We start from the raw sequence: 12,275 nt of genomic DNA, 5'->3' as shown, positions 1-12,275 counted from the left end.
AAAAAGAAAACATCTGGATCGAATTGCACACACCGTGCCTTCATGAATATTCAACATTAAAGGACTTCATGTCAATATCTCATGGTATACTGCATTTCGCCGATGTCATCACTGTCTTCAGCTTTTTTCATCACCATCAACGTTAGATTTGGCCGGGTGCCGTATGTATTATACAGTGTATCAAATGTCATTTAAGTTGGCAAATGTTCTCTGTGCACTGGTTAACAAAGAATGTAGCCTCGCGGGGCACATCTTCAATTGGTCACATGAAATATGTAGGCCAAGGTGTTCATGTTCCTTTCACAGAGAGAAATGTTTCTGAATGGTCATGTGATGAAAAGGTTAAAAAACATGCTCAATGGAGTTTATCATCAGACCCTACGTCATCGTCATAATTTATTCTTTAAAGCATGCGCAATGACTTAGGAACTGGGAATGTGGCCAGCAGTGCTTACAGCTATTCACTACATACGCCTCACGTGAACTGTTCTCAATCACAAATTTCAATGACTTCGATAGGTCGCCTCGTGAGAAAAGCAACAAAACAGACAAAAAGCCCCGCTTGCCTGATATAGGCATGCCACAACCACACTGACTGTAGAGATGTTCGAGCAGAGGACTCCTCATGTCAAAGGATTTGGCGATATTACAGAACACATAAAGTTGGCAATTAATAACTTCTATCTAGCATGCAGCTTTTATTTCAATGAGAAAATACTATGATCGTGTCCTTAAACTGTCTGCTTGACATTCATTTATACAGGCAATTAAATCCACTATACATGTGATATACATTTTCTAGCAAAGTTGGCTTGATGCTACGCCCATACTATCATGGGCCTCCCTGTTCCGAACAATTTAAGGTTTCTTTCCTCAGAATATTTTTTACTTGAGAAAGTTGATCGAGTCTGTGTAGTTAAATTGCTGTCCTGCCTTGAAACGAAAGTTAAAGAACAACAGGGGGAACACCTTAACAGGTACCATTTGTATTTAATTTTTCAGCGATTTTTGGAAATTTCTTTTCAGATTTTCAAGATTTCTTTTGACGGAGTAGTACATGCAAAAATTTTCCCACCTTTTTCAATTAAGAAAATCACGATTTTCTCATTTTGGCTAACAATATTCACGAAATATGCTAAAATAAAACGCCCGCAATGGCTACAGTTAAGATAAAACATGCGGCTGAGAGTAATCGACTAAGAATCCCTAGATAATAGTCAGTATTGCCAGCAGTGTATGACCGGTCATAATCTGTCCTCATCCTCTGAATCGGGCGGATCTCCCAGTGTTCCATTTGATAGTTTCTTAATTGTTTCTTCTATCATACACTGTATACATCTGAAAGTAAAGAAAACGAAGGCAATTTGTGGAACATGTATCAAATCGCGACCAGTAACATTAATCGTTTGAGACAACAAGGCGACGAGTTTGATTGTAGTCTTTATCAATTCTTGCATGTTCATGTACGTTTACTTACGCTGTTTGGATCTTTACATTGGCGATGATTTGGTCGGGCCTATCAGATGGTGGAGGTTGCAGTGGTTGTAAAATATTTGGTGCGAATATGATGGCTAATGAGTTTGCTGTCATGCGATTGTCTGCTGCTTTTGCAACCCTAGAAAAAAAGGAGAAAAGGGAAACATCGTCAATTGAAGAAAAAACTCTCGTTCCAGTGGCACCTTCAGCATTTATCCTGCCGCCTTTTTGACTGTGATTTAAATCCTCTCTTCGGTGGTGGGGATCAGACTGACATCGTGATCGAGAGTAACCGATTCCACCGTAAGTGAAAGTATGGAAGGTCGTGTCCTTACCTTGCCAAGTGTCCTAGAAGTCTATCCAGTACCCGTATATTTTGTTGTGGAAGTTTATGCTTTACTTCTAATACACACCGCATTCTCTCTTCTTCGTTCGGGTTACCTATAGCAACGAAGAAAGAGACAGTACACTTTGATATCATGACGGTCCATCACGTTATCCCAAAAATCTCAATAATTTGTTTTTAAGCGGTTGAAGAAGACTTCATTCGGTCTCGTTGTGTTGGAATGATCGTCATACTTGTCAAAAACTCCTAGACTACCCACTTTCCCATCTCGCCGGGAGTCACGTAAAGCCCCACCCAGGTGTCCCTTCATTGGAACGACCTGGGATGGTCTATAGGAAAAAGCGTGGAAGTAATCTTACTCGCTGCGTCTACGAATTCATCATAGAGACCATAACATAGGAGAGGTTCTGGGAGGTCCCTGAATAATGTCTTGAAAGCTGTGGCAAGAACATGGATATGCTGCTTAGCGAAGTTTACCGAGTCAGGATCTGAAAAAAGGAACAACACTTCAAATAACTGCATTGGTGAGTGTACTAAAACCCCAAGCATAGCCCCGCAAATCTTCTTTGTCAAAAAATGCCACCGCTCTCTGAAGTCGACCTATCAAAAATGCGCGTCGATATGTTTTTCTTGGCAACAAGACCACCTACCTTCATTGCAATCTCTGATCAATGCCTTCACATCCGTGACCAGCCCGTTCTTCCGGTAGAGGCCTTCAGCATTGATCCCCGTCTCCTCGATGGCTGTCATCATTCTCTCCACGATGGTTGGGATCTGACTGCCATCGTGTTCGAGAGTAACCAAGGGGCTACCAAAGACTCGACCGTAAGTGGAACGCTGAAAATGGTTGATAACACACTTCCATGTAAGGTACGTTCTACTCGGCCAATCTATGAGCACAGGAATAGAGAGAATCAGAGAGGAGAACATTGATCACGAAATTACTCTTGTTTTGATTTGATAACATAGACAATCAAAGGGTCACTCACCACTGGAGTGGTGTTTGGTGACAATATCAATACCAATTCCGGCAGTGAGGTGTCAATCTCTATGCTAAAAACGTAATCCATCGAGAATCTGCTTTTGACACATTTTTCTGTACCAACTCAAGAGGTTATGTTTGTCTCTCACCAAAACCTCTGAGGTCAAAATGAGGCTGATACATAATCCAAATGAATGAAACCTTTTAACCAAGGTATATTAGATTATTACTAACAGCAAGACGTACGGATTTATTTATACTTGGTTAAAGTGGGTTTCACTCTGACGGAGACAATTTCTTATGACACAACTCGACTTACCGCTCTATTTTCTGCGAAATTATCTGAAGCATTCTCTGAAACATGAAGACAGCAGATGAACATGATATTCTCACGATCATGATTGTAGCAGCTATAAACAATGAAGGTCAGCTATGCACTGTGAGATGTAGTAACAGCCATACATCAATGACCTGCTAATGATGTAAGACAATTGAACGATAAGTATTGGTCCGGGCTCTTCGTTCTTAATCATTGGTTAATTGGTACAATTTTGTAGATACATCAATTATCATAATTATTTAATACAATTTGTTCAAGCAGGATCGTAGTTTCACTTTTATTTCGAGCTATCTATTTCTATTTTATGATCAAGGCGACAGGAGCCAGGTTCTCTTTGGTAACCTTAGAGTGACCTTTGGTGGAATGTCAATGTCACAGTAAGTATTCCATCCTCCGTAGCAGACTTTTAGATCGTTTCTAAGATACCCACACATAAAGCCCTGCTGCAATTGGGAAAACTTTCCCAAAAGATCAAGAATCTTTATTTCAAAGACAAAAGTCAGAGACAAAAATCGTCCTAAACTAATATTATCGTTGAATATTGTTTTTTGCTATTATCTTAGCATAATTATAGATGTTGTTGATACTGCAACTATCCTTATTACCTTTCACAAGTCCAGTGGGACCTACATTACCAAGTGGACCGAGTGAGCAGTAGGACTGGCCATGCTTCAATAGCGGTTCGCGATTTTGGTCGTCCTGGAAAGACAAGGTGGCCTGTCATCATGCTGTTTGATGCGGAACCTGCGAGTAACATGTTTAGCAGCTTCTTTTTTGCTTGAAATAATGCAAGGCGTTAGAATCACAATTGCGTGCAAGGCGGAGTGTTTTATTCCACTTAAAGGAAAGAAACTGAAAGCACCCTTGGAAGGCCTATACTTTTGGTTGATTTCTCTCGAAGAGTCTTGAGACATCGGCCGGGCGGGAGAGGTGTTAAACAGGAAATTGAGGTAACTTACCTTTGGGCAACATGGGCATGAGAATATTACTTACCTTTGGGCAACATGGACATGAGAATATCCCAAGCCCCATGGCATCCTACATGTAGGTATTAGGTGTACGTCAACAGAATCCCATCCTACACCACTACAGCCAATTTACATTAAACAATACTAGTGATGTTAGTTAATAGACAAACGAGATGTGACAAATTGGTTTACCCTAAATAGTAGATAACAATGAAGAATTCATTTTGGTTGGCAGAATTGGGTCAGGTGACTTTCCATACATTTACGTGCCGAATCTCCGGACAACAATGCCGCGGCATGATGCATCAGTATCCACTGATCAACGCGCCTGCAAATTTCTTCTTCTCTTGTTTATAAACCAATAATATGAGAAATTAGCCATCAAATTGGGATTTTGACGCAACCTTTTAGCTTTTCCTGAAGGTTAGCGAAATGAACTCGGGAATAGGGATGCCATTTCCTTGAAACCCTATCTTGAACCGAGGATTGCACTCGGGAAATGCGGTACTGATTCTCCGCGATTCTCCAGGGTGAGTCTAATCGCTTTAATGTTTCCAGGCTATGACATCCAACTGCTTGCTGTGGAAGGATGTTTCGATGCTGCCATCTCATGAACACAGCAACAATCAAACGTCCTGTTGCGATTGTCTTCATCTCACTGTCAGTGTTAGAATATATAGCAGCAACAAGCGTGTGCAGTAATTGATAACACTGTGCAATGCGTTTTAATGTTCCCCACAACTCGTGTTTCTGTTACTAGGAGAAAGCAAAGGACACCATGACTTTCCATTGGTGCGCAAAGACAGTGTTTTCTGGCTTTCCTTGATTTATATGGAGCAACAGTCAGAAACGTAAACACCCAACATACACCGCGTTCTAAGTGGCAGACAATCATACTAAGCGCGCACTAGCCAAATCTCAACAACCCTTTAACTGACTGATAAGGCTCATGAAATTGACTTTCTGTATTTCTTATTGGGCCCGATTCTGTAAAGAGCATTTTCCCGCTATGGTCTCCAGTTCGGCGATCGCAGCGAGAAAACAATTTGGTAAAATCAATCCGCTATCTGACTTTAGAAGAAGTAAAAGGCATACGATAAAAGTGACACTATGTTCTTTTGTGTATATAAAATGAATTTTCATAAGTTGTTGCAGTTACATCGTATTAAACCTTAACGTATTTACATCAGCTTGTTTCAAAATTGACGAACAACGCTGTTTTTTAACACATTAACGCTAAATCACTGTGTTAGTTGTTGTCGTTGATATGCTTGTCAAGGTATGCGTATATATCTATGATACATAGATTTTCATGCAGCGTAGCGTAGACTATCAAAATGACTGTTAGCATCTTGAGAAAAGCAGGTGTGCTGAGCGTTTGCTACCCTCACCGCACGCCGTGGGGGAGAGCCTGAGAGCGAGCGCTCGGCACTGATCTCCTCTAGATAAACAGCCAGTCATATGCAGGCGTTGAAGTACTATACAGGTTGTAAAACAGCAAAAGGTGCATGTGTGCTACGTCCTTGCGAAGATATCAAATGCGTTAGACCTCAACTGCCTTGAATAGGACCTGCGCGCCGTTCTGCAAATCATCAAAGGTTAAATGTGCCTCCTTCTTGATAAAACTAACGGCTGGTTTAACACGTTTCATTTCTCCAATATTTTTCAGGCACGCTTTCAGTTTCTCTGGGCCCTGCTCCTTCCGCTCGGGCTCCGAGTAGTACACAGTAACATCTCTTTTGGATTGTTCCTCGTTCTCCACTACCATGGTCACAGTCTGGACAAGGGTTGGGCCCTTATCAACCAAATCTTTAACCAGTCTGTTTGCCTTGTTGAAACCGTCAAGAATCGCAACACCATAACCGTTCACAAATTTTGCTTCGAATTTCAATTCCATGCAGAACTTGAACTTTCGCACGACCTTCAGGGAGTCCTGTGCTTCTTCATCTGAAAATTAATGACGACATTGATTTAGAACTTCAATATCAGTGTGATCATATACCAGTACCACTTTTTCAGCACACGATCAAGTACATGTACGTGTACATGCACCACGTGGATCATTTAGTCAGTCAACACGTCCATGTATACATAAAACAGTAACAACCCTTTTTTTAAATCAGAACGCACTCTTGAAAGCTTTTGCGAGCTACAGACTTTAAACTGAAAAAAGTATTCCACTTATAGAATAATTGCGACACTCGACAGTCATAATGTATATAATTTGGCGCAATCCTTTTTTAATCGTAATCGAGGGCGCTCACGTACGGTTATTTGAAACTTCTTGAGGCCCTTCCTTGAGAGTAATCTGTCTCAACTCTTGGTGGCACATGCAACTTGTTGAACGAGGCAAGCCAGAGGTACATGTGAACCATTCATTGGACAAGTACTTACTCAATTCTCCTTTTAGCATACTGAATATTTGAGTGAGAGTACCAGGCGTTACACCGGTGTCATCATAGGTTGACATCATCTCAGAGATCGTTGCTTTGAGTTGATTGTACTTGTCAAGGTAATCATTGAATAGCATAACATGGTCCTGAAAGAAGATTAGTAACATTGTATATCAGCGCCCCAAATGCAGAATGATGCACAGTAATGCATTTCAAATTGAGGTTGGAGGTATCCAGCTATCAGTGAAAGTATAGTTTCCCCCCAAAACTGTCATAAGAAGAAACTAACCTGGAATTGCTTATCTAAGTTGGGAACGCCGACATCATCTACTGAAAGTGGGCGCAAGTCGTTTTCTGAAAGAAAAGTGCAGATTAAAACTTATTACTTAAAATTGACAAGTGTAAGAACCAGCTGCAACATGATAATGGTCATTTAAGTATTACCGGCAGGGTTTACATCGGCTGTATCTTTAGGCAAAGTGCGCTAACTGTATTCGTCCTGACAAATGGCACATTTTGTAACTCTATAATGTACGGGCATCATACAATATATATATCCATTCTGAAGCACCATGTCTTTTCTGTACTTTTAATGTTACAACAGATATGCACAAAATCCGTGCACTTTGAGTAAGAGTACGCTGGGACTACTACAAGTAAAGTACAACTTAAATGTCAGAGAATTCTTGTGGCAATCTTATCGAAGCTTTGAAATCAGTACTTTTTTAAAATATTGATACGAGACGAAATGAGAGGAGAGTTGGACTGAATCGGTGTAGCAGGAATCACTGTCCCTGTAGATGATGATCGTCCTCATGGAGGCAGATGTGCTAATACGATCGGATGAACGTACATGTAAGGTCACTTTCGGGCTTGCGCCAACGATTAAGTCGTGAAATACATGTAACTACTTTGATTTAATTCTACATAATGTGTTGAATTAGTTTTCTACTTAGGGATAGAACTATCGACAAATGTCCGATTTCACTACAAACGCCTTTCTCGCTGTGGCAGCCGCCGCGGGGAAACTACGCTGGTAGGGCCGCGCGTAGCGACCTATGGCGCAGCAGGAAACTGCTTTTATGGAACCGGACATTCGTTCTTACCTTCAAAGGACCTGTTCGGTGGGTCGGCGCTATGTTTTAATCTCGCCGATGCTACCGTCGCCGCATCGTTCGTGGCTGATGACCTTGGTTTGGTTGATCCGTAAGATCCAGAGGCAAGCAGAGGTGTCTTCTCGGAATTGGAAGATGGAACCGGAGCGTAGGTGTGCTCGGGCTAGAAAGTGATTTAAAAGAATGGGAAGCTTATAAGCGAATTATGATTGGATAACCAAATTCATTATGGTATATAATTTTGTGATACATTTTCCTTCCAGAGACATTTTTTACTTTCTTTATGAAGTGATGCAAGAAGATAAAAAATGCTACAAAATATGTCAGCTCGCGATTTTTTAGAGAGGATTATTAAGAGCAGTCACTAAACGTTAGTGGAGACTTTCATTTTGGACAACACTAATTTTTCATAGAAGAAGTACATCGCAACAAATCAGGTCGGTGCTGAGTCATGAGTAGGCCTATAGGCCTCCCAGAATATAATTATACTAGGTAAAAGTACCTGTAGGCCTAGGCCTAAATCTGGTTGATTAAAGTTGATATGAATACATGTACAGTATAGGCCAATACATAGTGTCAGTGATGTCAATGAAATATGACATTGCACATGTACGCTTTAGTTGGCTACAAGGGTTGGCACGACTGTCTGCTGATTTCAGTTCACGACGGCCTGGCAGAAGATTAAAAGGTTTTATAGGTCTCCTTACCTCTTTCCCGAAACAAGGGCATATGCCGCCCATGCTGTCACTATACCATAGACCTACACTTTAATAGTCAACGACGCAGGGTGCACGACGATAGAGCGTGTTATTGTCAAGATTGTCTTTCACTTCCTCGTTTTTGGACGTCTGTTTATTTATATAACTGGGCCATTCAAAGCGGGGATCGTCCTTTAAAGATATCTGTATGAGAGTCACATGACATGATTAACGGCGATCTGATATCGAGGCCGGTGCGTGACACGACACTCTTATAAAACACTACTATGATAGGTATATTATATAATTATGTATAACATTAAACTTTAATAACGATAAAAGTATAGTGTGTACTTCTTACATCCACCAAATTATACTATACAAAGGTCAGAGAGCTTGGCGACAAACCAGACTGGCTAAATGAACGAGGTCAGTGTTCTTAGGCCTATATATTGCAGATTGACCAGAACTGCATGTATAATGTTATCATAGCAAAATTGTCGCCAAGATAGGGTCCGAAGGGTGTTCTGCTGGCACCTGATACATAAGATGAGAAAATAATATTAGAGTTTGAGAAGATTCTGGCCAAAAAAATCATGGCAGGTCGATTGTACAATGTTTTATAAAAAATAGCCTCTCGTATATGGGCTTATGTGGACGCCTGGCGCTTAAGCGGGGTAAGGCCTGAATAAGGTTTACAGTGTTCCTGTACCAGTACAGAGGGTGGTTCTTATCAGATGGGCCGAAGCATTCAGGACGACAACGACGCCGACAACGCACAAGTGTTCCTGTGCCAGTACAGAGGGTGGTTCTTCGAACGGCCGAAGCGTTTAGGACGCCAACGACCCCGACAACGCACCAGTGTTCCTGTGCCAGTACAGAGGGTGGTTCTTATCAGAAGGGCCAAAGCATTTAGGACGCCAACGAGACTGACGAATACCATTCACAATAGAAAATTGTTTCGACTTCTAAATTTACTCAAACGTGTTCAAATCAGAGCCCAATCCATGCTTTGTAATGTTGCGTCATAAAGGTATTCACTTCACAATGACTCCATAACAAACACCGCCACGCATGTTTTCGAGGGATCGGCCCTTCTTTGGTATAATACAAATGTATGGTGATAGTGGAAAAGAACAGCGACTTGGAAACTCGTGGTTTAATCAAAGTAAAGGTGAGTGTTCACGATCATTTCATACATATGTACGTTCCTTTCTTGTGTAATGCATCATTGGAATGCTTATGTTACTCCATGGTACAACACTACGTTATTCTTTTCAAGAGGTACCAAGATTTTTTGCTGTATACACCTAAGATTAAGGGTTGGCCATAGGTACCGCCATTTTAGCTAGAACTTTAAATCATAAAGTAATTAGAACTCCTTCAAAACGTAGTGAATGCTCATTTGAAACCCTGGAGGCTGTTCTCTGGAAAACAAAGAATATACTCCCACCCTTGAAATGAGCATTGACTACGTTTTGACAGAGGTCTAATTGTTTGGAGGTAGCCAAAATGGCGGTACCTATGGTCAACCCTTAAGCCCAATATTCAGACGCCCCTACTCGGTCATATGGTTCATGTGGTTATTTCCATCATATTCTTTTTACGTAATGATCGATCGTCACGAGGCAAACGTCACTTGCAAAAATACGACATAATACCGATGGCAACTGAGGAATCCCTCTTTATTTAAACCAACACATTTATAGCATCACATCACGCATCTATTTATCTAATAGCATGACTGATGACCGTCCATGCATGTATGGAGGTATCTCTCTGGGGGTGACTATAGCCACAGCCGTCACCACCTGCTGAGCTCTTCTGAGCGTACAGCATGTAATCAATGTACTAATTAATGACACTAATTGAACCTACCGGGGGTCTGACAGGATCGGACGATTTGTTTTTAGCCAGTGCTAGCCATACAATTCTTCACTAATTATTGCGACCCATGTGGGGATATTTTCGGGCGTATCTCGTCTCAGTCTTCGTAATTCTTGGTAGCCTATAAGCTTACGGGTTTGTCCAGACTGTGAATACCGTCGAAGTGGTTATTTGTATAGGATATCGATTTTCTGAAAACTATTTGGTAATATGTGATGTTGAAGCCATCAAATGCTTTGCATACATATTTTATGTAAATCACAGGATGTAGATCGTGTTACATGCATGTACATGTATTTGTTTATTCCGGGCCAATAGTCCAACTTGTTAATTGAAACAATTTATTTCCTTTAGTATCTTGGGTCAGTTCTTTACTCGTAAACCATCTCCATCCGTATTATCAGCTAGACTAGCCTTGGCGAACTATGACCATAGACCTCATTTTTCCAATGTTTGCCTCGTTTCAGGATCATGGCAGTGATGAAAAAGATTGACGTGGTGCTGCTCCTAGCTGTGATAGGACTCACCTTCGTAGGAATTATCGGCCTTTACAGAAACCCGATGCCATTGGTGTTCAGCCGACATGGACAGGTACCAGGATATAGTTTGCTCTCCAAGATCAAGGACATTTTTCGAACCGGACCTGATACTGCCGCTGCCACCGGGACTGCCACGCCGAAAAGGGTGCCGTCATCATTCAAAGTGACGGCTGGTAGCAGTTGGGCTGAACTGGGAGGCTGCGGCACGTTCACCACTAGTTCTCCTCTCTACGCGGAATGGATGGCGGCACCAGATATTCATGGTATTGACCAAAACCCTTTCAACGCAATCAGTCAATTCCAAATATTTTTCAAAAATGACTCAATAGACCATTCGATTTTTAGTGCGGTGCCGCAACCTGAAGACATAAAATACGTCGTTCCAAACATTCAGCACTATGCTTGGTATTCGAATTATAAAGCCAACAAGACAAACTTACGATTCCATCACTATATGAGCATATTGAGCTCCCAGAAGTTCAACAAACCCAACTGTGTGTATTTCTGGTACGAAGATGAACCGACCGGAAAACTCTGGGATCTGGTCAAAAGGAATGTACGAAACTTGATCCTGGTTCATCGCGTAGGTCCTACATCTATTTACGGCCGAAAGGTAAATGTTCCAGAACACAAATCGGATGTTGTCAGACTCGAGGCAGTGATAAAGTACGGTGGAATCTATACGGATTTGGACGTCATGATTTTGAAACCGTTCACAGATCTTCGCGTTTATGATGTCACGATGGGCTACGAATCGTCGGGAAAAGGCAATACGGCTCTGTGCAATGGAATAATGGTGACAAAACCAAATGCTACATTTCTGCAAATTTGGCATGATAAGTATAGAACTTTTGATGATTCGAATTGGGGTCATCATTCGGTGGCATTGCCAGCTATATTGGCGAAGGCTCATCCGAACTTAATCCACACTGAAAAGGACACTCTAAACAGGCCTAATTACTTGGAACGGGGCTATCTATACAATAAAGGGATGTTCTGGAACTGGAGTAGGAACTACGCCATCCATCTCTGGTTCAGATTCCACAATCAGGAGCATAATGAAGAGGACATTAAAGACATTAACACGACCATGGGACAGTTGTTTAGGTATATACTATATGGTAAAATGGAACTGATCAAAAGCAATGAAATCGTTACTCCGTACAGTCCTTAATATGACAATATGCAGGTTTCCGCAACCCCTACGAACGACGAAGTACAAACTACGAAGATCTGTCATGTCATCAAGTCCTGCAGTGCTACACTCTGAAAAGTAATCAGTAAAAATAACTATTTTACAGTCATTTTTAGTACTGGTAGTTCCCACTGCATCGACAGGACTGTGAAATTAGTTGCTTTAATTCTCGAAATAGTGAATTCTAAACCATTTAATTGAGTTTTATTTGTACTAATTAATGGTTAGTTTCACTATCAAGTTCACAGTTGGTGCAATATAAATTACCAGATTACTAGTAGTTGTTTTACTGATAAATTCTAAGAGTGTAATTCATTTACGTGACACTCGTAAATC

General features: G+C 41.2%; 3 protein-coding genes across 4 annotated transcripts; 1 reads left to right on the top strand and 2 right to left on the bottom strand.

The window, feature by feature from the left end:
* Positions 1-660: 660 nt before the first annotated feature.
* On the bottom strand, positions 661-4,671 carry LOC135483080 (unconventional myosin-IXa-like). Its single transcript, XM_064763597.1, has 8 exons — positions 4,138-4,671; positions 3,750-3,843; positions 3,124-3,158; positions 2,473-2,659; positions 2,182-2,310; positions 1,812-1,917; positions 1,478-1,615; positions 661-1,338 (listed from the first exon to the last, which is right to left on the bottom strand). Exons 1-8 carry the CDS (start codon positions 4,174-4,176, stop codon positions 1,245-1,247), a joined length of 822 nt encoding a protein of 273 aa, XP_064619667.1. The 5' UTR covers positions 4,177-4,671; the 3' UTR covers positions 661-1,244.
* Positions 4,672-4,806: 135 nt separating this feature from the next.
* LOC135483081 (uncharacterized) lies at positions 4,807-8,493 on the bottom strand. The gene is made up of 5 exons (XM_064763599.1): positions 8,328-8,493; positions 7,612-7,783; positions 6,795-6,859; positions 6,507-6,651; positions 4,807-6,059 (listed from the first exon to the last, which is right to left on the bottom strand). The coding sequence occupies exons 1-5, from the start codon at positions 8,358-8,360 to the stop codon at positions 5,656-5,658; spliced, it is 819 nt and encodes a 272-aa protein (XP_064619669.1). The 5' UTR covers positions 8,361-8,493; the 3' UTR covers positions 4,807-5,655.
* Positions 8,494-9,404: 911 nt separating this feature from the next.
* Positions 9,405-12,156, top strand: LOC135483079 (uncharacterized). Of its 2 annotated transcripts, none has more exons than XM_064763595.1 (2): positions 9,405-9,492; positions 10,673-12,156. In XM_064763595.1, exon 2 carries the CDS (start codon positions 10,677-10,679, stop codon positions 11,916-11,918), a length of 1,242 nt encoding a protein of 413 aa, XP_064619665.1. In that variant the 5' UTR covers positions 9,405-9,492; positions 10,673-10,676; the 3' UTR covers positions 11,919-12,156. The 2 variants fall into 2 exon arrangements, with proteins under 2 accessions (XP_064619665.1, XP_064619666.1); XM_064763596.1 differs by lacking the exon at positions 9,405-9,492 and adding an exon at positions 10,465-10,567.
* The last annotated feature ends 119 nt before the right edge of the window (positions 12,157-12,275 follow it).

The sequence above is a fragment of the Lineus longissimus genome, chromosome 2 (genome assembly GCF_910592395.1).
Source record: "Lineus longissimus chromosome 2, tnLinLong1.2, whole genome shotgun sequence".
Taxonomy (NCBI): domain Eukaryota; kingdom Metazoa; phylum Nemertea; class Pilidiophora; order Heteronemertea; family Lineidae; genus Lineus; species Lineus longissimus.
Note: the sequence above shows the minus strand (reverse complement) of the source record. Positions and strands in the feature narration are given on the sequence as shown.

Coding starts and splice junctions, on each gene's coding strand:
- LOC135483080 (XM_064763597.1), bottom strand. CDS start 4,176: ATGGGGCTTGGGATATTCTCATGTCCATGTTGCCCAAAG. Junction 3,159..3,749: donor TCCCACTGGACTTGTGAAAG/GTAATAAGGATA, acceptor TTCATGTTTCAG/AGAATGCTTCAGATAATTTC. Junction 1,918..2,181: donor TGAATTCGTAGACGCAGCGA/GTAAGATTACTT, acceptor TCGTTGCTATAG/GTAACCCGAACGAAGAAGAG.
- LOC135483081 (XM_064763599.1), bottom strand. CDS start 8,360: ATGGGCGGCATATGCCCTTGTTTCGGGAAAGAG. Junction 7,784..8,327: donor GCCCTTGTTTCGGGAAAGAG/GTAAGGAGACCT, acceptor ATCACTTTCTAG/CCCGAGCACACCTACGCTCC. Junction 6,652..6,794: donor ACTTAGATAAGCAATTCCAG/GTTAGTTTCTTC, acceptor ATCTTCTTTCAG/GACCATGTTATGCTATTCAA.
- LOC135483079 (XM_064763595.1), top strand. CDS start 10,677: ATGGCAGTGATGAAAAAGATTGACGTGGTGCTGCTCCTAGCTGTGATA.